Below are 25,866 nucleotides of genomic sequence, written 5' to 3' on the forward strand. Positions count from 1 at the left end.
AATGCAACATGATTTAGGAAAAGACAAAGTAAATACATGAAAATAAGAAGCACACAGAATGAACAGAAGACTTTATCAGTCCGCAAACAATGTGAAAACAAGGATATATGACAGTAAATGCATTTCAATATTAATTATTAATATTAAAAATATACCAATAATTAATTAGACATCATGAATTAAATGAAATGACAATTGAGAAGGAAATAATAAGAGTTCAAAACTCCAGCAACCCTTGTGGTATTAAGAACAACTTTATTATGAGAAGTTTTTCTCTTATAGAATCTCTTCAGAAGGTAAGCAGACACAACTTTTTATTCAGCTTAAAACCTTTATTAATTTAAGTGGAAGCACTTCCACCCTGCTTCCTGCTGCCTTATGTGATTCTATACCTGTCCCTGTCTTGCCATTGGCCTCTATAGTCACTTAAAGTTGTATAATGCACCTGAATGGCAGCATATATCCTGCACAGTGGTTCCCAAAGTAGCACCGTGAGCACGGGCAAAGGTTGCTGCAAGATTAACCATATCATTTTTTATCTATTGTGCATTTTTAACAATGTTTAACTACTTTTAATGTTACGTTTTCAAACATATAGAAACATAACAAATAAGCAATAAATCACTATATTAGTACATAATCTGGGACAGCATCCTTAGCAGCTGTTTAGTATTGAAGCTGTGTGTTCTCCATGTCTCACTTCAGCCCCTCCTCCATTCCTCAGGGAGCTCTTTATTATTAGTCGTAATTTAGGGCTTTATGTAAGATTTACTCTCTAAAAAGGCATTTCAGCTCGTTTTAAGTAGGTTTATGGTATAAAAACACAAAGTATAAGCCAATCATGTGGTAGTTAAGGATTTTCGCTTCGTGTCACAAACATCAGGTGAAAGAAACACACTTGATGATATATTTGATAACCTCCAGTGTTGAGACACATACAACAGATAATCTCAAGGCTCATTATTTCTGTTTTTCTAACTTTTTAAGGTAAAATCCTGGAATTTATCATATAAAAAAACCCCCAAAAAAACAACAAAAAAACACTGAAAATCAGAATTTCACAACACGTAAACATTAACACAAAAATCGGAGTTAAGAATATTTAAAAGGTGTAATTTGCAATTCAAGCACAGTATTTTGAATATGTTTTACTTTGAAGGACTTAAACATGTTATTGTCATTTTTATAATAATAAATAATACATGTGTTTGATTCTGTTTCAGTCTAATGCTAAACTGAAGTTGGTACGGAGTCTGGCAGTGTGTGAGGAGTCTGGTCCGTTCTCCAATGATGGACCTCCAGAATCGGTACTGTTCCTGTCTCTAACCCTCACCCCTAATCCCCAACAATAACCTCAGCCTATACCCGGCAGCTAGCCTAGCTTGCTACATTTTTGTGCAACAGCAGTTTGTGTAGGATCAACTGTGTGGTATACAAAATATAACAAAATTATCATTTAAAATGTTGCCATCTTTTTTCACATCAGTCAATGTTTTTTTTTCCAGGAAATCATCCAGCTTCACATCAGCTGTCCATCAGACAAAGAAGAGGAGAAGTCCTCAAAGGACGAGTATGAAAATGAAGAGAAAGAGAAGAAGGACAAGACTCCACGAAAGATGTTGTCACGTGGTAAGTTCATAGCCCTAAAGCTCAAGTGCTAATCAGACCTGTGATAGCATCACTTTAGCTACCATGTATAGTCCTGCCAAAGACAAGAATACAAGTGCACTGCACATGGTCTGCATGTGATAATAAGTAGTTTGTTTAAAAACGATATACTTTTCCCTGCTCAAATGCAATGAATGCTAAACAGCAGTCTTCATGACTGTTACATGCAAATATGATGTCCACTTGTATTAATTATTTTAATAGCCAAAGGAATATGATGTCAAGCTGATTTCTGTGTAAGATAATAGGATCCCTCCCTCTTCTTTTTTTAATTACCTACCTACCTCCCTATCTCTAGTGCTGTTTAGTGTTGTGGAAAATAGTGGAAAATGATCCCCTGAAGTGTGTGTGTGTGTGAACATAGAAGAACAGTTATCTGTTGTCTCATGCTATCTGTTCCTCATGTTCATCTTCCTTGAACAACCTGGTGTGGTTGCTGGTGTGGTGGGGTGCCATTTTCGGAGTTATGCTAAGCAGCATACTGACTTTGCTTCTTCTGTCTGTCCTGCACTTTACAAAAGTGTCACTCTCTCTCTTTGCCTCCTCAGTTCTTTTCTTTCAAGTATCTGTATATTTACTTTGCCTCTCTCTCTGTTAGACTCCAGTCAGGAATACACTGACTCCACGGGCATCGATGTTCACGAGTTTCTGGTCAACACACTGAAAAACAATCCCAGGTATGAGATTGTCACAAAATAATGACTGAAATCCACATGAAAAAAGAAAATGAACTAAGTAGGATACAACTGTTTGCTGGACTAATGTTTAAAATACCTGTCTAATTAACCAAAAGAAACACCATGTATTACAAATTGTAAAAGAGTAACAATTAATAATTTTAAGTTTGTGTCTGTCGTAACTGTTAAGTGTGTAACTTTCAAACGGCTAATATCCCGTTAGCAGTCAATAGAGAAGGGGGCCAACAGTCTTGTCTGAAAAGTCCTTCCTTTGCATGAGTTTCTAGATGAATTGTTGATATAAGGTGTTTCTTATCCTCAAAAATGGCAATGTGATTGTTTCCAGCTATTTACATTAGGACAGATCAAATTGCAGACAAAAAAAGAATCACTATTGTAATGACATTGATACAATTAAGGTTTTGTTACAGCACTTTGTTTGGTGTGCTTGCTGCATTTAACTTAGTGACCCACTCTGTCCTCTGATCTCTCTCTCTCTCCGCCTTTGGCCCAGCAGGGATCGAATGATGCTGCTCAAACTAGAACAAGATATCCTGGAGTTCATTAATGACGACAAGTAAGCCATGTTCTTCATAACCACTCACTTGTATTTAAATTTAGCTGCTCTACATCCATTCCTTTTTATTTATAGACTACTGAGGTAATAAGATAAATATGGCAGGTTGTAGTTCATATTATGTGGCAAGTTTAGGCCGACAGTATTTCTGGCTAGTACTCTGTGTTCCCCTGTAGCAGGAATAGTTTCATTTGACATAAGTATTATGATTGGAGCATTAAATCAGCTTGTACACAATAGAGCCAAAAGGATTGTCTCAAAAGTGGAAAATCCTGCTCATCAAAAAAACTCAGAATACACTCTTTTTTTCCCCTTCTTTTAAAAAAAATCTTGAGACAACAGAAGGTATTGCATGAGTTAGAAAACAGCATAATTCAGTATTTACCACTGTTGTCCAGAAAATACCTAGAATACAGTTTTTCTGAGAATTAATGATGTGTCAGACAGCCTTGTAAAATATCTGTTTAAGTTTCTTTGTGCATAGAGCAAGCATAAGCCCCTTTCTTGCATTATTTTAAATGCTTCAAATAAGAAGCTACACATTATGGAAATAGAAATGACAACATTCAGCAAAAAGGAAAGCTTAAAAGATTAGCACTTGGCACCTCTTTTGCAATTCAGCATTGAAATAACATATTTTACTCACAACTTGGTATTCTATGTTCTCTGCAGTAACCAGTATAAGAAGTTTCCTCAGATGACTTCTTATCACCGCATGCTGCTGCACCGTGTGGCTGCCTACTTCGGCATGGACCACAATGTGGATCAGACAGGCAAGGCTGTAATCATCAACAAGACGGGCAACACGCGCATGTGAGTGTAGTTACAGTCTTTGGTCCGGGCTTCAGCAGCTGCAGTCTTAAAGCTACAGGAAATTTGATCTAGGATTACGTGTTTTGCCAATCTATATATAGGTATGCATAGGTTGTACTCAGGCAAAGCACATGAAGTGCTCAAAACTAACAGTTAAAGAAACAAAATACTTTATATTTTCTCATATAGTCCAGATGTCAGGATGGTTAGGTTGTTAATAGGGGCTTTGGTAAGGTCTTTATATTCAAATTAAATCATAAAGGCCACATAAATAATGTAAACAATCTCAAGGGACCACACAATAACAAAATCCATGAAGTGGAGGTTGCTATGGCAACACAGGAAGCACAACATGCATGATAATGGTATTGCAAGAATTCCGCAGCCATAAAACATGTATTTGAACGAAATGAGCAAATAACTGAAACAAAAATTATACAGAATGGCAACATGTAATGAAATGGAAAGTTAGTTTCTGCTAACACACCTGAGAAATGAGGATATCTAAGGCTTCTCATGTACCTAATCAATTCAAGACAACCACCCACTGAATGGCTAAACGGTCTGTATTTCACATTGTTTTGTGCACTTGAGGCAAAAAGAGAGGAACTCATCAATGTAGTGATGCAAGCAAGCTCTTAAGATTTTGCCCAAAGCTGGAGATAATCAATAAAATATGTGTACATTGCAAATGTGGTATAACTGGTAATTCAGTTATTTTGGAAAAAACGTACTGTTTGCCCACTGCACTACATCGCCAAGGCCAGTTGATTTGTCCTTGGTGAAGTGTGTGTGATCCATACAAATATTTGTTTTTCTCCTCCATGCCTGGAATAAGTTTCTTGGAATTTTCACGGTGAAAAATCCTGCCAAATGGGTGGATTATTCTTTTTACAATCAAGTCATCATTCTCTCAACTCCTGACTAGCTAATAAATGACCAATTAATCACAAACTAATAAACATTATTTTGTAATGCATTCAATATTTGGAAACTTTCGGATTTGTTTCAAAGTGAATTTGCAACTTCTAATGCCAGGAAATAAAGCAATAAAAACCAGTAAGGAAAGTAAATAAACAGTATTAATAAAACTTCTAGGGGCTGATGGGAGGGCCACCAACACCAATGGCACTTTTTACATTATAAATTCATGATTTTAAGTTTTGTAAAAGCAACTGTTGCATACAAACCATAAAATAAAAAGGAGTATTGGGCAATCACAACAATATGACACACTAAAGGGTTTAAATATTCCCAACAGTGGATCCTTAATTATTTTTTAACTGTACCATTCTGAGTAACAGCTTAAATCATACCCTACAAAAGGAGACCTTCAGTATCTGTCTTGTTTTGTTTAATTTTTAAGGAATTTCATGTTTAGTATGTTAAGATTCACGCCATTTGTCCTGTGCTGCTTTTACAGCCCAGAGCAAAGGTTCTCTGAACACATCAAGGATGAACGTAACATGGATTTCCAGAAGAAATTCATCCTTAAGAGAGATGATGCCAGCATGGATAAGGATGATAATCAGGTAACGTTATGCTATAATATTTGTTGACTGTCATTTTCTTGATCAATTTTTTCATTATTACGTTTCAGTATGTTTGTAATTGAAATGCCAAATTATGTAAATGGTACAAATGGTCAAATCATGTGCTACTTTGCTCTCTCACCTTCTTACTGAAGCTGTAAACAGAAGAATTCACTGGCACAGAAAGTGCCAGTTCTGGTTAGGTTTTGCTGCGGCTTCATCAGTTAAAGATGGATCCTACAGCTGTTTCTTCAACTGGAGGAGAGGAACTTACAGTTGTCAGGTTATGATGAAATAAAACAGTTTATTATATTTTTCACATCAAATGAAAGGAGGCAGGATCTATTTGTGATGACAACTATGCTGTGATTCAAATACTCGCATAGTGGTGAGCCCCCAGACTATCTGAGCACCTGTAAGTAAGCGGGGCGGAGTGGCTTCAAGTACAGAAGTACCACCTTAACCCAGCTGTGTTTTAATCATTAATAGAACTCTTAATTATTTCAAATAGAGGTACTGAACTTTAGACTTTTAGACTTTTGTCTTTATTTGTATCAATGGTAGCTATGTGTAGAGGAGGCAGGGCTTGAACAGTGATTCCTGCGTATGATTGTTGGCATCCGAGTTAGAAACTGCATCCATCCCAGCAGAGATGAAAATTGGCATAGGAAGAGATTCATCAACCTGAAAGATTTTACAGATAATGGAAGAGGTTTAGTCCCTTTAAGTCCACTTTTAAGCAGTGTTAAACTGCAAACCATTAAATTCTCTGTTCACCACCGGTCCAACCACATATGTTTTTTAAAAAATGCTGACTGGGCATCTCATGTTTCCTGTATGCAAAATATTTTGTTTAAGTGCTGATGATTTATTTAGCACTGGTTTCCATACATCCTGTGAAATTGCTGCATTTTAAACCACTGTTGCATAAAACAGTAATGTTACAGTTCTATCATAGCCTGATAGCAGCCTGCTACACAACACAAGAAACACACAATTTAACAACAACCTACATCAGTTTTCCTGCTAAAGTCTCCTCATTTAACTTACAAACATGAACATGCCTTATCCTTTACTTTGGCTTATTGAATGAGCCACTAAATATTTGTTTCACCAGGGAAATGTTCACTGCTAATGTCAGTCTAGTTTCCCTGCCAGTGGGTACAGCCTGTCAATAACAGACTCCGACACGCCCCGCCAGCCGCTTAGAGGAAAAGTTTTAATTTTATCGATAAAAAAAAAAAATGCTGACGATGAATCAAAAAAGCACCTTATAGTATGTCTTACTGGAAAAGAGATTACTTGAAAGTGGCCAGTTTTAGTATTAATAGACCAACCATATGCAGTACAGTAACTCATGTTCCCAGTGCTGTCTCTTAAAATTACATGCAGTTTTTACATTTAGCATCATCTTCATAGCTACTGATTCCCTGAGCTACAAAACTGTTCAGCCTGAAGCACCGCTCTTTGCAGTGCAAAACGTGGCGCTTCCTAGTGTGCTGTCAGGCCTGGTAATGACACAAGGCGCACATTTAAACTCTGCATCAATTCTAAAACGTGTAGCTTTAATATTTTCTGTATGTTTCAAAAGGAATGTCTTAACTTTGTTGAACAGACATGGAAGACTTACTTCTGAGAATTTCAACAAAGAGTTGAAACCTCACATTTTCAACCACAAAATGTGGTCATTAAGAATAAATCTTTTTTATTTTAGTCAGCTTTGCTCTGATGCTGTCACATTTCTTCTGTTTGTTTGATGCTGTTTGTCATATTCTATTGTATGAGTCTGCAAGTGCTCTATCACTGTTATGTTGTCACAACTTCCTCCACTGATTCTGCCCCTCAAAACATTCATTTTGCACACACATTTCAATGTTGTTTTGATAGAAGGCAGTTGCTCTCTCTCTCACATGCTGCTGCTGTCATGTGACTTGTTTCTATTTATCTCTGCAGCAGCAACAAGTGTGGTTATTTGTCAATAGAGCACATTACATTATAACTGATGTTTTTTTCTGGTATGTTTTTTTTCTTTTTCTTTTTTCACCCAAATTGTAGATCCGTGTGCCGCTGCAGGACGGGCGGCGTAGCAAGTCCATTGAAGAGCGAGAGGAAGAATATCAGCGGGTACGAGACCGGATCTTTGCCCGAGAAGTAAGTATTGGACCTGGACAGAGTAGCAAACACTGGGAAGGACAGATTAAACATTCAGAACATTAAATCTGATTTCAGTATTTCTTAATCAGAAAAGTATAAGAACGGAAAAAAAAGGCAATTTTTATAGTCAAAGTCTTTAAATCTTTAAAACTTCTCAAACACTGATCTGCAGCTGTTAAATCTTTGCCTAAATGCCCCTGGATGAATGAAGCTTTTCATAATGTGTAGGTGTCCTTTTTTTTACAGTCCTCTCAAAATGGATACATCAACGACAACAGGTAAGATGATGCAACCACCTGGTGACTAATGTGTGTAATTCATAAGACTCCATCCTTGCCACCTTTTCCCTTAAAGTTACACTCTGCTTGTCAAGTTTTAGTTATGGAAGGTAGAATGCTATAGAACCACAAACATAGCAAACTTAACAGAGTATATATTTATTCTGTGTACAAATCTAACAATTTGCCATGGCGTAGCTCCTTATAGAGATATAACAGTGAAGTTGACTTCATACAACATTTGCTGGAAAAAGAGAATTTACAAAAGCAGTTTTTACATTTGTTTTATTATTATCATTGCCAGCCAAATAATTAATTTGCATTTTCCGATGAATTTTTCCCCCCCTCTTATGCCAATCCCCCTCCCAAACTATGAGGGACACACTATCTTTGAAAAAGATTTGTAGGTAAGGGAAAGATGTTTTTTAGAAAGTAATTAGCTCAAACAGCAGTTAAAGTCAGCCTCCATCCCTAAACACCTTGGCCATTGAGGTTGAAAGATTAGAACATAATATGCTGAGAGAGAGAAAGAGGAAGCGTGGGCCTTTCAACAGTCAAAGTTTCTGCTTCGTGTGCGTTTTTTCTTTTTTCTTTTTTCTTATTTTTTATTCCCTCCTCCTCATCAGGGGCAAAAGTTCTACACTGTGCCTCCCTCTACCTCCCATCCCTCCTTATCCCACCCTCCCCAAAACCCTCTCCTGTTCTCCAATCCAGTCCTGTAACCCCAGCATTTTCTCCTAATGTTAACCCCAACAGACTTTCCACTGAGGGCTACTGCTCTAGCTCTCAAAAGAGGAGGCAGATCTTTAGGTATTGGGGTGCTGTTGACTTTGACTTGTGTGTTGCCATGCCCATATTTGAAAGTGGTTTGGTGATGATAGTGGTGACTTGTGGTGGTTTTTATATCTTTGCTTGGCGTAGTCGGCTGATTGATGGCTATTCCAGCACTGCACCGTGGGGCTTCCCATGGCCCATGCATGGCTGCTTTGTGGTTTCACTGGGGACTGATTGACCTACTTACCCTTCCACTCATCCACTGTCAACTACATTTTTACATAAAGTAACTGCATCTCTTCCACAGTAACCTGTTTGTTTTGTGGTTGACTTGTTAACATGTCACCTGTTGCATAGTTGCACGTAAAAATGTAAGCAGTACATACTTGCAATAGTGCTGGAGAACTGATAAAAACGTAAGACTGTAAAGAAAAGTTTCCCTTTGTGTTTCTCCTACAGTGCATTGGGGCTGCTGCAAACCATTCTTTATGTTATTGATTATTTTTGATTAATTGTTTTGGGCTTCAAAGTATCAGAAAATAGTGAAAACATTTCATCATAATTTCCCAGAGCCCAAATCCATTGAAAACCCAAAGTTACTGTAGAATGTAAAGGAGGAAAATAAAGAAAAAGAAAACAAGCAAACAAAAAGAAAACATGCTAATTTCAGAGGATGTAGCCAGTTTTAAAAAATTGCAAATACGTTTTTTTTTTTAACATTTCACCTAAAAATAGCTTAATATAACAGTCCAGTCAAGGCAATTTTGTTTATATATCCCAAAATCACAAATATGCACCAAAGGGGCCTTTTGTGAGGCCATTTTCAACAATTGTGCCACATTTGAGCATTTTATCTTAATTTAATTCAATTTTGCAACCAAAGGAAAAACAACCCACAACATTAATGGTTATTTATGAATCAGGTCACTGCCACGATTTGCGATGTGCGTATAAGTGGTGCTTGCAAAGAGGCCCCCTGCACAGCAGACAACAGCCTCTATCCTTGGACCTTCTGGAAAAAGAACCCCCGCCCTCCTTTTATAACGGGGGAAAAAAGGAAATCTCAGGAACAGCAACAAAGGAGGGATTCCTCCTCTGGAACCAACAGACATGCAAACAGTGTGAAAATGTTAATTGTACACAAATTACATAGAAATAAAACTAGTAAAATACTATATGGAGAATATAGATAGATGCACAAAATATATTTGTAAAAAGTATATTAGACCATCCAGAATACATGCTGTTAACTGAAAAAACCATAAAACCACAGACTTAAATAGACCAAAACAAGAAGCTTTTTAGAGAGATGTGGCTTAACTGAGCAATAATGTTACACCAACATTCACGCAAATAAAGATGAGTTGATTGCGATGGAGGCTCAAAAGGATAACAGCTCAGCTTCCCTGCTTCCCCTGTTGGTGCGTGTGATGGGGGAATGCTGTCGTGAGAGAGTGGAGATGAAATATCATGTGATCATCAGCAGATTCCCTCCTCCTCCTCCTCTCATCCTGCTCTCATCTTTGTCTGCAGAACGCAGCGAACAAGTGTGTGTCTGCCTTTTACAGAGAATGGCAGAGCACCCACCCTTCCTTAAAATAGGCTGTTTAGAGAGAAGACTCAAAATAGATCCTCCATTAATTACAGTCTCTGAAATATTTATCAGCCCACAGCCACCTTCAAACATCGCTCACTATCACAAAGGTTTTACAACCCTTACCACATCCCCTTTCTCGTCATCGAGATTCCCACAATCAGCATTACATGTTTTGACTTTATTTGACCCTTGTTATATCTACATGGACATCCTCTGTTCATATCCCTCTAAGAGGAAGAAAGAAAAAAAGCGTGTTTACAGCTGGCTAGCCTGAGGGTTTTTTCTCTGCTGTGCTCAATGCAGTCGTAGGTTTCTCTTTACCTGAATCTGCAAGGCTTGCTAGCAACATTAAATGTAATCCTACACCACAGTATATATTGGAGCTAACACATTTTTCTTGAGTTTAATTTTCATTATAATTTCTCTTTTATGTAGAAGTAATTTATATCTGAGCACAAGCACAGCAAGACCATCCACTCTCTGGTCAACTTCAACTGGAACAATAATATTGTTAATACTGACATGTCAATGACAGACCCAGCTATTCACTTGTGATGGAGGGGTTTCTCAGAGTGGTGGATACGCTTACAGTGTGATCATTGGTTTTTTGGCAGCTACCCTTATCCAGGGTGACAGCATCACAACAACAAACCACAAAGGCAATGAGTGTGTATACGGCAATACAGTTTAAAGAAACATAGTGGTGAACTAGTGGTAGCAAGTGGTTATTTTTTAGATAGTGTGTGTGAGTGTTGATGTTCATCTGCTCTTAAACGTCTGAGTATTTATGTACGTCTGGTATTCATTTACAGGTGTATGTGTGTCTGTTTCTGTGTCATCTTTTTTCTATAATACAATACATTTTAAGCGCATGTGTTATTGTTTATCTGTATCCAATTGTCTGTGAATGTTGTCTCCAGTCTTAGATGGTTTGTGACATCATTGAATTTTGTCTCATCCAGTGTCACTTTAATATCCTCTGATACCCCGGTGTTGATTGTCTGGAGCATCTTTTCTCCCTGCATGTGTGTTTTCCTCTGTGGATGGGTTTGTGTGTGTGAGTGTGTGAATGTGTGTACGGTTGTATGTTTAAAACTGGAGATAATATTGTTTGGTGGTTTGTTGCCTGATTTGTATTGTGGTTTCACTGACCAAGCCAATATTCATCTGTGTTGAATGCCCCACACTGAACCCTGTCAAAACTGTTTATTCTTTCTACCTGTTTATGACCTCTGTGCTTTTCTGTCTCCCCCCACCCTCCCACCCTGATCCCTATTTTATCTTTAACTGTCCCACCTGGCTCTATCCCTCTTTTATCCACTTCATTTCACCTCTGTGTCTCCCTTCTCTTCCTCCCCATTCTGTCTTCTCTCAGAGGGAACCGTGAGAGCTCCAGCCGGGCGTCCAGCAGTCGTCAAAGCAGCACAGACAGTGACATGAAGTGCCTGGAGCCTCGTCCCTGGAGCAGCACCGATTCAGACAGCTCTAACCGCACCCTCCGGCCGCCCGTCACTAAGGCCAGCAGCTTCTCTGGCATCTCCATCCTTACCAGAGGGGATAGCCTTGGCAGCAACAAAGGCTCACAGGGAAGCTGCAAAGGCTCTCGCTCCGGTAAGGATTGAAGAGATCATTTTTGGGAAAAGGTGACATTTAGGTTCAACTAGTTGTTTTCTAGTGTTTTTAATTTATTATTGCAACTGCGCCAAAAGGGCCTTCTTTACCATACAAAGTGATGTAAATTTCCGTATATGAGGTGCACCTGAATGCACCATGAAGTCCCTTATTTTTACAGTCTATGATCAGTCTTTAAGTGTTTAAGAAGAGATAGCACGACAACGCCCTTCAAGTGTAGATGGTGCGACGTTACTGCAGGGTAAAAGCTCAGAAGAGGCTGTTTGTGTGTAATTGGGGGTGGACAAGTCGGCACAAGTTCATCTGCGTCAGTTTGGGAGAGAACACGAGAGCAGAGTGCCCAGCTCCAAAAACAGAAAATCAGTTACTGCTTGGCAAAGTTTAATTGGGACGGGCTGCCACAAATGAATGAAAGTATGGGAAACTTTGGCTTATTTTCACTTTCTTGCCAAGAGTTAGATGAGATGATCAGCTTAGCACAAAAACTGGAAACTGGAAGAACTAGCCTACACGAACAGATAACTTGTTTGACTTTCGTGATCTGCTGAACCTTCCTCTACACCATCTTTTTTATGGTTCACAGATGATAAATTCCAAATGACTTTGGTGATCCTTTGATTTTTTTCATAAGCAAAATTTAAATTTGTCAGAAACTTATTGGTTTATAACCCACTACTTGCTAAATTGACATTCCCATCAGCCTCATCTGAACTTTTGTTTTTTTGCTTATTAGCAATTGTTAGCGTGCAAACATGCTAAACTAAGATGGTGAACATCAGCATCAATGTGCCAAAGAACAGTTATTGGAATAACTGCGGACTTATAGTCCGCAGTGCTTTGCTCGATCTGCTCTGTAGAGTTTGACGCGGCTTCCGTCAAAAGTATACTAGGTGCGCATGTTTAACGTAGCAGAGCTGTGAGCTAGTAGTATCTATGATCAGCTTCTGCAGCTGGAATTGAGCTCTAAGACAATCAGGAAACTTTTGGAACTCTCATTTATCCAAAATATTTGAATTACAGAGAGACTTTGACTCTCGCTGAGATGTTAACTTAACTTTACCCTCTAGTGGTCCAGGAAAGTGACTTCATACTGAAAAATAGAGCATGATACCTCAATAATTACAGGTACATGAATATAACCCCTTTCATAACATATTGTGGGCCAATAATTTTTAATCAGATCCAAAATTAATATAAAATACAATTTCCTGTATCTATGATGTCTTTTTCTGCATCACTAGGCCTGCCCCTAGTCAGTCCTGATGTGTGTCCCCCACCCGCAGCCTCCCAGTCCAGCCGTAGCCTGCTTCCCTGCCCATCACAACAGCCACAACAGCCACAACAGCCACAGCCCCAGGCGCCGCCTCAGACTGCCCTGCTGCCTACTCCACAGCAACACCCCATGGGCAACCACATGATTGCTCAGGTAAGAACTTCCATCACCTGTGTTTCTGTCAACTAAAAAATAATACACACTTTAAGTTTAATTGAATCTGCTGGTTAATGTAACTGTGATACTGTGTCAGAATTCCTCCTTTAACACGGTTCATTATTAAATTTAAGTTGCCTGTGGTTGAATCTGATCATACGTACTGTAAGAAAAAGAGATAGTTTCAATAAGTCAGTGACAACATGTCTAATAGTAGCCATTTCCTCTCTTTGTCTCTGAATTGTAGCAATTGCATTTCATTTTGTAAATACATAGTTTTATGTCAGTGCTTTACTGCTTTTGAATTTTTCTCAAAAACTAAATGTGATTTCCATCACTATCCGTCTGTTCATTAACAACTTTTCCTCTGAAATCTGACCCACATCTTTCCTATGTCTTCATTTCTGTTTCTGTCCTTCTGTCTGCCTGCTTCTGACACCCTCCTTCTGACTGGCTTGCTCCACTTTCTATCTCTCTGTGCTTTGCCTCTTTTATTTCCTTTATTTCCTCTATTTTCCTCCTCCTTTCTGGTGGTGTGTATAGCCGGTGGCATCTCTGCAGCCCTCTCAGCCTGTCTCCTACTCCAGCCCTTCCTGCCCCCAGGTTCTCCTGCCAGTTTCTCCTCCCCAGCAGTACACAATGGTACTGACACATCTTGTAGCTTCATCTCTTTTATACTAACTTAATGAAAGACTGCTTTACTGACACTCTCACACTTTGCAGTTAGCTCATGCTGTATTCTACTAGACATACTTACCCTCTAATACCCTGCTCTCATTCACAGTATTTAAGTATTTAACCACAATCATGCAAGAATTATGTCTGCTGCTCCGAACCATTCAGTACTTTCACGCAGGCTGCCTGAGAAACTGAAGTTAGGTTGAGAAAATCAGTTTGCTAATATAAGATTTATAATGGGTGTCTGCATGTACATTATCAAGCAAGTGTAATTTGCTATAATTTAAAAAGGTGAAACGAAACAAACATTTGTGTAATGCAGTTGTGCTTTATGGCACTTTATTTGGTACTTCTTTTTAATGGGGAAAATGTGTTTAGACCACCAAGCACTTTACACTGAAGTACTTTATGTTAGGAAGTACATTTGTGTTAGTTGTCATAGGTTTCAGTCATTGACATTCTTTGAATTGTGTTAAGACAGCAAAACTGTATATAATTGAGTGTTAACTAAAAAAACTAGCCCCCAAAAAAGTGAAGTTGGGTGATCCGGATTTTACATAATTTAATGTTACAGCTGAGTGAAGTGGTTAAATTTCAGATTTGGAGTTCACTTCTCAAAACGAATCCATTGACATCGTGAAAATTATATTGCTCTGACCTAAAAAACCAAGTGAGCATGCTCTTGCACATGAGAAGTAACCGAATGAGTGTTAGTATAGACCCAAACCTATGAAACACTGATAACGTAGAGTATACATTTGTTTTTCATCAAAGAAAGATCCAACAACTGCTGAACTGTGTAATTCACAATTTGTAACATTTTTAGCTCTCAATCTAACCACCAATACATCCAGGAGTCACCTAGATTTTTTTCAGGATGGCCAAACACAACACGTACCCATCATTGCACTTGATGAAAGTGACTCCTTGAAAGATGGCAGACAGACAGAAATTGTCAAAGTGTTCCTTTAATTCTCATTTATCCAGTTCTCTTAGACTATTGTTAATTTAGTTGTGCCTTTGGTGATCAATCTAAATCACTCAGACCTCAGTTAGATCTTACACTACCGCTTCAAAATAAAGAAGAGGTACTGACACAAACGTAGCAGGAGCAAGACAAACTCCACCAGTAACATCATTCCCATTCCTCCCAGGGAGAAGAGCTGGCGCCCCAGTTCAGCCAGATGACGCTGAGTCGGCAGGGCTCCAGTGAGAACCCTGAGCCACCCCCTATGTATCAGGCTCCTCCCCCCGTGCTGTCGCAGCACCCCCCTCCTCAAACCGGTTACATCATGGCTACCACAGGTCAGCCTATGCCTCCTCCGTCTGGCTACCAGCCTGCCACCGGACACCCCCATCCTCCACCTCCACCACCGCCTCCATCCCAGCCTGTCATGCAGGCCCCACCACCCCCACAGGGCTACATGCAGCCCCCTCCGCCTCAACAGGTATGCCATTCTCCACAGGTTGTGAGATAAATGTGTCAAACATTTAAATGTTGAAATTCAATTCTCAAATGTTTACCTTTACTCAACAAAAAATTGCAAGTGGTAAATAATACACGTGATTAGAGCAGTGGTTTCCTGTGTTACAAGACATCTCAAATGCTTAAAAAGTCTAAGAAATACATTAGAGCATCAAATATTCACACATGATATTCATGAATAACATCAGAAGAGACACATCAGAGAAAAGAGCTAACACACTCACTTCCACCATAGTTACAATAAATATGGAAGTTTAAATAATTTCTGGGGAGTTTGATGTACTCATGACAAGTGGCTGCATTTTATTGAAGAAATCCAAATGTGTGCCAAGGGAAATTAGTATGAGCCTTATCCATTTAAATATCATCAGTGTTAATGCTTGTGGACCTCTTCAAACTTAGTCAGAACCAATTTGAGGACATCCCTGATTTATGTTGCCCTCAGGAGCGCACATTTGAACACTTATGGCAGTAATGGCAAGTAATTTGGTACGTTACTACGTAAATGCATTCACAGTACCAACATTCATCTATGTTGAGTATGTGTCTGGGGTATAGGAGTAGACCATGGAGACAAAATTAACATTTGCTTTCAGTATTTTGACAATTTTACTTACTTATTTAGACATGACAGCTAGGGAACGTAATCTCAAGTTACTATATGTATATATAGCACAATATAATTTTGTAACATTATAATTGTAGGAGGATGAAAAGCAGTGTTACTAAATAATTGTCCAGGTCTTCTTAGGTGTTCTCATGTTTAATCTCTTCCTGCTCACAATGTAAGGATACGAACATCTCAGCAGTGAAGGACTGCTTGTTAAAGAGTGAAAATCAGCTCAATCAGCTCAGCTTCCTTTTTAAATTTTAAATCATTTTAAACACACTAACACAATCCTCATTCATATCTGACTGTTTCTGCTTCATTCAGATAAGCGCAACTGAGGAGGATCATGTTCCTTACACCTCATATTAATGAGCGTTATTGTAAAGATTTGTTGATGAAAGAGAAGGGTACACAGTATGATCCTTACTGCACCTGGTTAACATATACCTACAGAGACTAAAGTTGATAGCTTTTCTTTATGTAACACTTAGTGAGTGATGTGACAGTCATTCTTGAATTTATCCCTCAACAATGTGGTAAAGCTGTAATAGTAAACCACATCACAGCTAAACATCACAACTAAGTTTTCTGGTGCTGTTTCTCTCACAAAATAATTACCAGCTGTTACAGCTAAACAACATCAGAGTGTTTTCCAGTGAATAATAATTTTCTTCCTACAATAAAATAATAACTGATTTAACTGACGATTTCTGAATCCAGCTCTACTGACAGTAAATACACTGTTTCTGTCCATTTCCAGTGGTGGCACAGGTACAGCACTCACCTCTTGCTACGAAATTTCTAAAAATGTGTCATCACCACCTTTGCTTTTGTAGCGAGGGTCACTGACTGACAGAATCCCATGAATCTTTATTCAAATACAGGCCAATGAAATGACACCATTCGTGTCACATCGTTCCCTTCTGCCTCCAGAGATTCTGTCCCCTATAAAAACGGTAAAGCTTTTTTTGACTGGTCTATATTTCCTGAATAATCCATCTTTTTTTAAGATATATTTTTAGGTTGTTTTTTTTGCCTTTATTCAACAGTTGACAGTGGAGAGGCACATAGGAAACAAGGAGGAGAGAGAGGAATGTGACATGCAACACATTTCCCCAGGCATATTTAAACCAGGGACACTTCGGCATGTGCTGTAACCATTCAACTACCACAGAGCTCCTCTTAATAATTTCATTGGGAGTTTTCTGGAAAGAACAACTTAATTTGGTATAGATTTCTATGAAAGAACTGTTCCATTTAAACCCAACAAAATATTAATTCATTATTAATTCATTATTGGACATTTTCTCCATATATGTAGAATAGCATGCTTACCTGAAGACAAATGTTATGTTTTTGCAGGCTCAGCTGGCCTGCTAAAAAGACTGAAAAAAGTCTAGGTTACCCTGACTTAGTTAATTGCACGCGTACCAATGTAATACTGTATGTCTCCATTTCAGATCTTTTTTATAATTTAGAGTGCAACACCTTTAGGTTTGACTTCTTTCTTTGAAAGGTGTTGCATAAATTCAGTTATCACAAATGAAAAATATCAAGTTCTAGGAAAGGTGGAAACATTCAGATATTAACTTTCTTTTGTAAGCTTGTGGCATGTCAGGGATGTGATTACTGTGAAGAAGAAGGATTCACCCAGTGGGGAGTTTGGTCCTCACGTTCATTACGCTGTGCGTCACCTTCACAAGTTCGGTCTCGATCAGTCAGCTAGCCTGTCACAATCTTCCAATTGCAGAGGCGGTGACAATAATGAGTTCTCTCACTCTCTTTCACTCACACTCTTCCTTCCCTCCCTCAGGCTTTCACTTGAATCCATAAAGTAGTTATTATAATTCATTTGAGGAGAGAGAACTAAATTGACCTGGCCATTAAACATCCTTTGGGAGACATTAGGTCCTGTAATGCAACTCTGGGACTATGCTGTAAAAGAAGATTGTCTGTTTAGTATAGTTTTAATAGCTGAAGTCACTTTTACATTTTTTTTTTTTTTTTAAAGAATTGGCAATAGTTTTGCGACCATAGGTAAGCTTTGGGGTCAGTAGCATTTACTTTAAGCAGTTTGTCAATTAGAGCATGCAAAAGACCTGTATTTAGATGCTCACTCTAGCATCTTAATGCTAGAGTGTCTATTTTTGGGGAAGATCCAACAGATAATAGAGGATTTGCTGGAATCACATTTACAGTACTCAGAAAGCAGTGCAAACTAATAATTGTAGTGTTTTTATGTGTTGTTCAACATGTAATTGCTGTGTGATCAGACTTAGGTTTGAGTATGCACTATTTGCAATCTCACAATAAGTTTTTATGTTACCATACTGTAAAAACTGTTTGGCAATTTCTTCTTTTCTTTCTTTTTATAGTTTTGTTCCCTGTGCTTCTATACAGAAAGTGTATTTTAATGCCTTTTATCACCCTACACACCTCTCTATATTATCCTCAGATCTCCATACTTGTATAAACAGTATTGGCTGGGATGGGAAGATGCATTGTGTTTTTCAACTTGTGGGAGGTTTACAGTGTAACAGGAGTGCCAAATATTGACACCGCTGCAGACTCTAGATGGGCTGAATGTTGTCATATATGCAGATGAAGGTGGAGGCCGAACATATCGATCCTCCTAACATTCACTTTCTCTCTCTTTGTCCGTTTGATGTCTCGTTTGGAAATTATGTATGCTACATTTAGCTTGGTTGTATAAGGCACAAGTTGTTCAAACTTCAACACTCATACCTCTATAACTCTTGTGGTGCTATGGATTTCTCATTCACCTAACATCTTGAACACAAAATGGAGTTCTTTAGGCATTGTTTTGAAGTGGCTATTATTACTATTTTAACAATCACAAGACAACTTGTATGAGATGTAGTGATGAACTCTCAAAGAAGTATAAATGACCTGACTTTGCAGTTACCTTCAGTTTTTCATACCTTTTTAATAGTGACTTTCGGCTCATGGTTTTGGTTTTTTTCGCCCACAACTTAAGTTTTTATTCACCCTTACCACTGTCATAGTGTTTCCAGTCAACACAGGCAGCAGTACTGAGTAAAGTGAATATTGGATTTGCGTTTATCATGTGGCCAGAAACACAACTCCAAATGAATGATAATGTTACTCTGGACCTGCTAGCAGTGTAAATAGGTAAATGTTTGCTAACACATTTTCTATAAAGGCTTAAAAGATGATAGTATGTTAGTTGTTTTCACGGCTTGTTTTTGTTGCCCCCAAGTGGTCAAAACATCAGTTATTAGAGGATTGATGTGTTTGGATTGAGCTTTGGTAGTGAGATTGTAACAGTTTGATTGCTCAACTCGTTGCTTTAAGTTGCTTACAAGTCATTTGATAAAGTTTTCTTAGTTGCAATGCTTACAGTGGAAATGCACAGTGGAAATGTGCACTGAAATGATTCAAGAACAAGATCCTTTGGCAGAAACAAAGGATGCCTACTCAAAGTTTTTGTTTTCTGTACAGTATATAATGATTTATTGCCTTTTTAACTACAGTCTTGGATCTTGTGAAATGGGTGGTAAAATAATGTACAACATAAATAACACATAGAACTGTAATAATGTGTTCTCTGTGCCATGAATATATGGGAAATCCCCAGTGTTGTCTCTGTGCCACAGGTGAAAAAAGTCGAGCTGATCCAAATCACTGTGATTTATGAAGAGTTATTCTTCTCTCCTGTTTGTGAATTCATCACTCACTTAATGTGTTTTCTTGTTATTTTTCCTCAGATACAGGTGTCATACTACCCTCCTGGTCAGTATCCCAGCTCAGGCCAGCAGTACCGTGTCTCCCAGCCCATGTCCCACCAGGTGTCTTATCCTGCCCAGCGCACACAACCCATGCCTCAGCCCACACAGCAGTCAGGTCAGTACATATTACAAGTAGACACTGTGGTGTGCTGCCATAAACTCTATTTGATTTCTCTGTAGATGAAAGGATAGATATAGATGGCCACATATCGACATACAGTGTGACTGTTTCTGTAAAGAAAATTTAATATAATTATTAGTAAAACACATGCTGTAATAATTTCATGTTACACATCAAGGTGTTGTTGATGTCCATCTGTGGTGTTATCACTGGAAATGAGAATCAAAGATTGATACATAAAATATAAACCAAAATGTCCAAAATGTATTTAGTACAAGTCAATAAACAGATACAGTCCACTTGATTGTATACCTGGATTTTACTGTCCCTCAGCAGAAAACCACTTTACAGTCCCCTCCAAAAGTATTGGAACAGTGAGGCCAATTCCTTTATTTTTGCTGTAGACTGAAAACATTTGGGTTTGACATCAAAAGATGAATATGAGACAAGAGATCAACATCTCAGCTTTTATATCCAGGTATTTACATCTAGATCTGATACACAACTTAAAAGATAGCATTATTTGTAACGGAACACCACATTTTTAGGTGAGCAAAAGTATTGGAACATGTGAGTGACAAGTGTGTTTTGTTGCCCAGTTGTGTCCTATTACATTGATTATTCAAACAATAAATAGCGCTAAATGTCTACGCTCAGTTTTATATTTGGGTTTTGCCTGTGCAGACTTAGTTAATTATAGTTAGAGGTGTAACCAACATGAAAACCAGAGAGCTGTCTATGGGTGAAAAAAAAGCAATTGTAAAGCTGAGAGAAAATGGAAAATCAATCAGAGCCATTGCACAAACATTGGCCATAGCCAGTACAACCATTTGGAATATCCTGAAGAAGAAAGAAACCACTGGTGTACTAAGTAACAGACGTCGAACGGGTAGACCAAGGAAAACAGCAGCAGTTGACGACAGAAACATTGTGATAGCTGTAAAGAAAGATCCTAAAACAACTGTTAGTGACATCAGCAACAAGCTCCAGAGGGCAGGAGTGAAGGTATCAGGATCTACTGTTGGCAGAAGACTTCATGAACAAAAGTACAGAGGCTACACCAGAAGATTCAAACCACTCATTAGCAACAAGAATAGGAAGGCCAGGCTGGATTTTGCCAAAAGTACAGAGACAAGCTTCAAACATTCTGGGACAAAGTTTTATGGATTGATGAGACAAAGATTAACCTTTACCAAAGTGATAGAAAGGCTAAAGTTTGGAGAAAGAAATGATCTGCTCATGATCCGAAACATACAAGCTCATCTGTGAAACACGGTGGAGGTAATGTCATGGCTTGGGCTTGCATGGCTTCTTCTGGGATGGGTTCATTAATCTTCATTGATGATGTAACACATGATGGCAGCAGCAAAATGAACTCAGAAGTCTACAGAAACATTTTGTCTGCCAATTTAAAGAAAGATGCAACCAAACTGATTGAGAGATCCTTCATCATGCAGCAAGATAATGACCCAAAACACACTGCAAAAACAACAAAGGAGTTCATCAGGGGCAAGAAGTGGAAGGTTTTAGACTGGCCAAGTCAATCTCCAGACTTAAACCCTATAGAGCATGTATCTTACCTGCTAAAGAGGAGACTGAAGGGAGTAACCCCCCAAAACAAACAACAACCGAAAGAGGTGAAAGCCTGGAAAAGCATCACAAAAGAAGAATGCAAAAGTTTGGTGATGTTAATGGGTCACAGGCTTGATGCAGTTATTGCAAGTAAAGGATTTGCAACTAAATATTAAGTCTTATTCACTTTACTCTATTTTAAGTCTTTCTGTTCCAATACTTTTGCTCACCTAAAAATGTGGTGTTCCGTTACAAATAATGCTATCTTTTAAGTTGTGTATCAGATCTAGATGTAAATACCTGGAAATAAAAGCTGAGATGTTGATCTCTTGTCTCATATTCATCTTTTGATGTCAAACCCAAATGTTTTCAGTCTACAGCGAAAATAAAGGAATTGGCCTCACTGTTCCAATACTTTTGGAGGGGACTGTACTTGCTTATTTTTTCAGTACACCAGGTGAAAGTTTAATTGTAAACAACCTTGGCCCATCATTGTCCTGCCAAGTCAAATATGCTTGGACTGAAATAGAGCTGCTTCCAATTTTTCATGGAAAAAAACTAGCCACTTTTATCCTTCAATCTCTTTCATTTGGGATCTGTGGAGGTTGGTGGTGTGTTTATACAGTAAGTGATAGACACTGTTGACAACCTAAATGGACTCTGGCTCATAGTGGAGGCCTGCCAAATCCACATGGCTCATGAACCGTCATGGTCAGCAAGACCTTGCATAAATCCATGGCCACTACCTAGTGAAGATTTATACCTATATAATAAGAATATATTAATATAAAAATAAAAAATAAAATAATATCAAAAATATGATCTAAGAACCTTCTGGATTGAAATGTTTAGCTTCCATCCTCTCCATTTATTTGAGTTTTAATCTTTCAACAAAAAAAAAAAATGGGTATGAAGCCTGAAACTTTTGAACTCTACAAATGCGTCAGTATTGTGTAAGGTATTTGTACAAGTTGTTTTATTTGTTTTGTTTGCATATGCTTCATCACCTAAGTAGCCTTAATTTTGGACATTGAACCCCAACCGCCCTTTTCTACAACCTTCATTTGGTTTTTCTCCTCTGTACTTTTTTCAACTTGACTCTAATGTCAAATCTCACCCAATACTGGTCTGTTGTCATCAGGTCTCCAGACCATGATGCCCAGCCAGCAGCCGAGCTACCAGGGCATGATGGGGGTGCAGCAGCCCCAAAACCCTGGTCTGCTCAACTCCCAGAGGGCAGGCATGGGAGGACAAATGCAAAGCATAATGGTTCAGTACCCACAGATGCCATCATATCAGGTAATAAGTTCTTCAATTTCAGGTTTAAGTAAATATAACTTGAACTTCCCAGACTGATATTAACAATGAGTCTTTTCATTGCTTATTGAACTGTAGCTGAGATACATGTGGCTAATCTTGCCAGGTTAAACAGCTCCATAAGGTGCACAGTTTAAACATTTTATGCTCAAGAGCCAGATAATGATAAATGACCCAAATGTGTTCTTACTCAGCAAGTGTAAATATTATCACTCTAGAGTCATAAAACAACAAAAATAACACATTCAGCAAATTGTATTTTTTCTGCTAGTGGAGTTGTGTGTCTGTAGTGTTTATGGGTAATGTGAAGCTCTTTACATCTGAACCTTGCGAGTTGGTCACAGAACAGCATCACATTAACAAAACATGTCAAAATCATCATCATTACACTCATGATGTGAATTTATTGTGCAATAAAATGTCTGCAACTCAGCACCAATGATTTGGTGTTTAGAGTCAGGAATTTCCTCCATCACATACCATGTGACAGATCATCAGTGATTGAACCACTGTGTAGCTACATTTGTATCAGAACTGGATTGAGGAAGTATCAAAGTTACAAGAGCCAACATTCACCTCTGTCTGTGCCTTGTTTTGGAGAAAAAAAAGGCTAAAAAGCCCAGTTTTCATTTATTGGTCTGTAACAGTAGTGATAGTGCATGGAAAAAATATATATCCTTAAAACTTTCCAAATGCTCACAAAGAGAACAAGATAAAAATGGATACATGCAGTCTCTATTGAAACAAAGCAACAAGTGTTTAAAATGTAAAGCTAACATCATAACAGCTCAGTTCATTTTACTCTTCTCAGTTAGTTTTGTCTTCTTGGTTCCAAACTTTGGAGGAAGTCACCTGAACCACCTTGACTTTTCTTTCTAAATAGTGTCTTTCTCTTGACCCTTTACACTTCTCCAGGTGCCAGTGGGAAACGAAAATCAGCAGGTGGTGCAGCAGCAGTACCAGCAGCAGGTGATGGTGCCAGTCAGCCAGTCTGTCCAGGGCCCCATGCCTGTTTACTACAGTGTTATCACACCCACACAGCAGAATAGCACAAGGTACGAATGAATTCATACAAATCTTATTGTGTCAAAAGATACCTAGCCATCACTGAAACTGTTAATAATGCATTAAGAATCGGGTGTTTTGATAATCGGACAGCCACAGTGAAGTGTTCACTTCAGTTGTTTTAACTTAAATGCTCTGCTGTTATTATCATCTCAAAGAGGAGGTTGTAAATGGTTGAAATTGGCTGGGATTTTAAGTTGTAAAGAAAGATGCTCATGAATGTAAAGTATTTTTTACTTTCCTTGAGTGCATCTGCATTCCTCTCACTAACATGTCAGCCAAAGAAAACCATTAAAAATGTAATTTAATTTTTAGCAGAGTTGTGTATGGATGTGATTTATTGCACTTACCAATTATTACTAAACACTAAAACTCGACTCTGTTTATTATGTGTATGCATTTAGTTTCCTACCTTTACCTATTTTGGGCAAACATATATGGTTTTCCTCTTGTATGTGTGTGAATTAACATGTTATTATTTTCTCCCTGTTTTATATGTGTCTGTGCTTTAGCCCGTCAGTAGGTTACCTGCAGCCTCCCAGCTCCGAGCAGTATCAAATCACACAGTCGCCATCCCCCTGCAACCCTCAACAGTTGCAGCAGCAATATTCAGGTAAGACTTTGTGTCAGGAGGTTGTGTCGAAGCACATCACTTTTATTTTTGTTTTAATTAAATTGTGGGCAAAATCCTCCCAAAACTAAGTGTTTTTACATTTAATTAACGCCTACAATAGAAATTTTATTTTATTCTTTAAAAGTCTCCTCATGAGGACATTTAAAGGTGACTGTAATGTTGCTCCCAGACCTTTTTACCACTGAGTCAAATATGCCCTTCCACTGCCTTCTTGAATGTGTTTGTCTCATGTTCATTTGCCAAGGATTGCAGCTACACATTGTGATCAGTGTGAGCAGATTGTATGTCAGACTATGCCAACAGTGACCTGTAAATGTAAACGCTACAATGACTAATAGTGGAGTTGTAACTTGCAACCCTCCTTTACAAAATCAGGTGAAAGGTTTCCAGGGAAAAGTTCAGACAGAGGTACACAGGGTTCACATGATGAGCCTGTAAATCAGTGTCCTTAAAAGGGTAAATGTTTGAAGAATTCATTAAAGCTTGAACCCCAAAAAGGTCTCATACACCTATTTGGCCTTGAGTAAATGTCAATCAAAATGCCATTCACTTTATCCTTTCAACCTCTGCTCTGTTTATGTGATTTACTTAGTAGTATGTTTATTTGTTCTAAGAGTCATTTGATTGGTTAGTTTCTCACCCCACAAATGGACGAGACCCATCCAAGATTGTGATTTGTTCTCTTCCAAACTTTTGACTGATGCAATAAACAATAGGATTAAGTCGACTTGATTTTTAGAAGATGTTGTCAGCAGCTTATCTTGCATGTTTGAAATTAATAAAAGAAACTGCAGTTCATGTGTCTCTATTTGATAGCTTAAACTGTTGTACTAGCAGGCACACCAGATGGTAATCTTGAACTGGGAAACCAGACATGATAGTTTTATATTGCAGGTCATCTGCAGGTCATTAACCACAAATGTCTTAATATCAGTTTCACAAATTCAGTCTCAACCCGAACATCATTATTATAATTATAATAATAATAATAATAATAATAATAATAATAATAGTTATTATTATTATTATTTTAATTTGAATGTGTTTCTTATTAAATTGTCAGTTGCTTCAACCGAAAAAATGGAAAATCTATTAAATGCAAAGCAAACCTAACACAATACACACTGCTTTACTGAACACTGCTCTTGTTTACCAGATACATCAACTGCTTTTACACTTACATGTCCTTCTTAACCTACAGTGTAAAATCTCAGCAAATCCTTGCACTTATATTCAAAGTCCAGTGCAAAAAATTCATCATCATACTTCTCAGTGACTCAACAACTGTACGTCACACCTAAGGGAAACTTCTAGTGTAATCATATACTGTAATTTCAAACTACAATTTATATTATTATTATTATAAACCTATGTGCTGAATCAAATATTTATATTTTCTTTGACAACACACAAAAAGGAAAATAGGACTTTCTTGGTTCAATCCTGCTCTAGAGATCTGTTTAAATTGTGTTAAGTCTACAG

At 38.1% G+C, this 25,866-nt stretch overlaps 1 protein-coding gene across 5 annotated transcripts in view; it reads left to right on the forward strand.

The window, feature by feature from the left end:
• The window catches only part of LOC134005851 (R3H domain-containing protein 2), a 68,555-nt gene that overhangs the window by 37,451 nt on the left and 5,238 nt on the right, over positions 1–25,866 (forward strand). For 2 of the 5 annotated variants that reach the window (XM_062444861.1, XM_062444870.1), the window contains 15 exons: positions 1,224–1,307; positions 1,506–1,629; positions 2,267–2,345; positions 2,863–2,922; positions 3,595–3,735; positions 5,159–5,267; positions 7,323–7,418; positions 7,650–7,699; positions 11,446–11,681; positions 12,944–13,128; positions 14,964–15,257; positions 19,655–19,790; positions 22,510–22,667; positions 23,601–23,740; positions 24,263–24,363. In XM_062444861.1, coding sequence (XP_062300845.1) covers positions 1,224–1,307; positions 1,506–1,629; positions 2,267–2,345; positions 2,863–2,922; positions 3,595–3,735; positions 5,159–5,267; positions 7,323–7,418; positions 7,650–7,699; positions 11,446–11,681; positions 12,944–13,128; positions 14,964–15,257; positions 19,655–19,790; positions 22,510–22,667; positions 23,601–23,740; positions 24,263–24,363 — 1,993 coding nt within the window. Of the gene's footprint in view, positions 1–1,223; positions 1,308–1,505; positions 1,630–2,266; positions 2,346–2,862; positions 2,923–3,594; positions 3,736–5,158; positions 5,268–7,322; positions 7,419–7,649; positions 7,700–11,445; positions 11,682–12,943; positions 13,129–13,674; positions 13,774–14,963; positions 15,258–19,654; positions 19,791–22,509; positions 22,668–23,600; positions 23,741–24,262; positions 24,364–25,866 lie in introns of all 5 variants that reach the window. The other 3 variants (XM_062444896.1, XM_062444888.1, XM_062444879.1) reach the window with 3 other exon arrangements.

This window comes from Scomber scombrus, chromosome 3 (genome assembly GCF_963691925.1).
Source record: "Scomber scombrus chromosome 3, fScoSco1.1, whole genome shotgun sequence".
Lineage (NCBI taxonomy): Eukaryota > Metazoa > Chordata > Actinopteri > Scombriformes > Scombridae > Scomber > Scomber scombrus.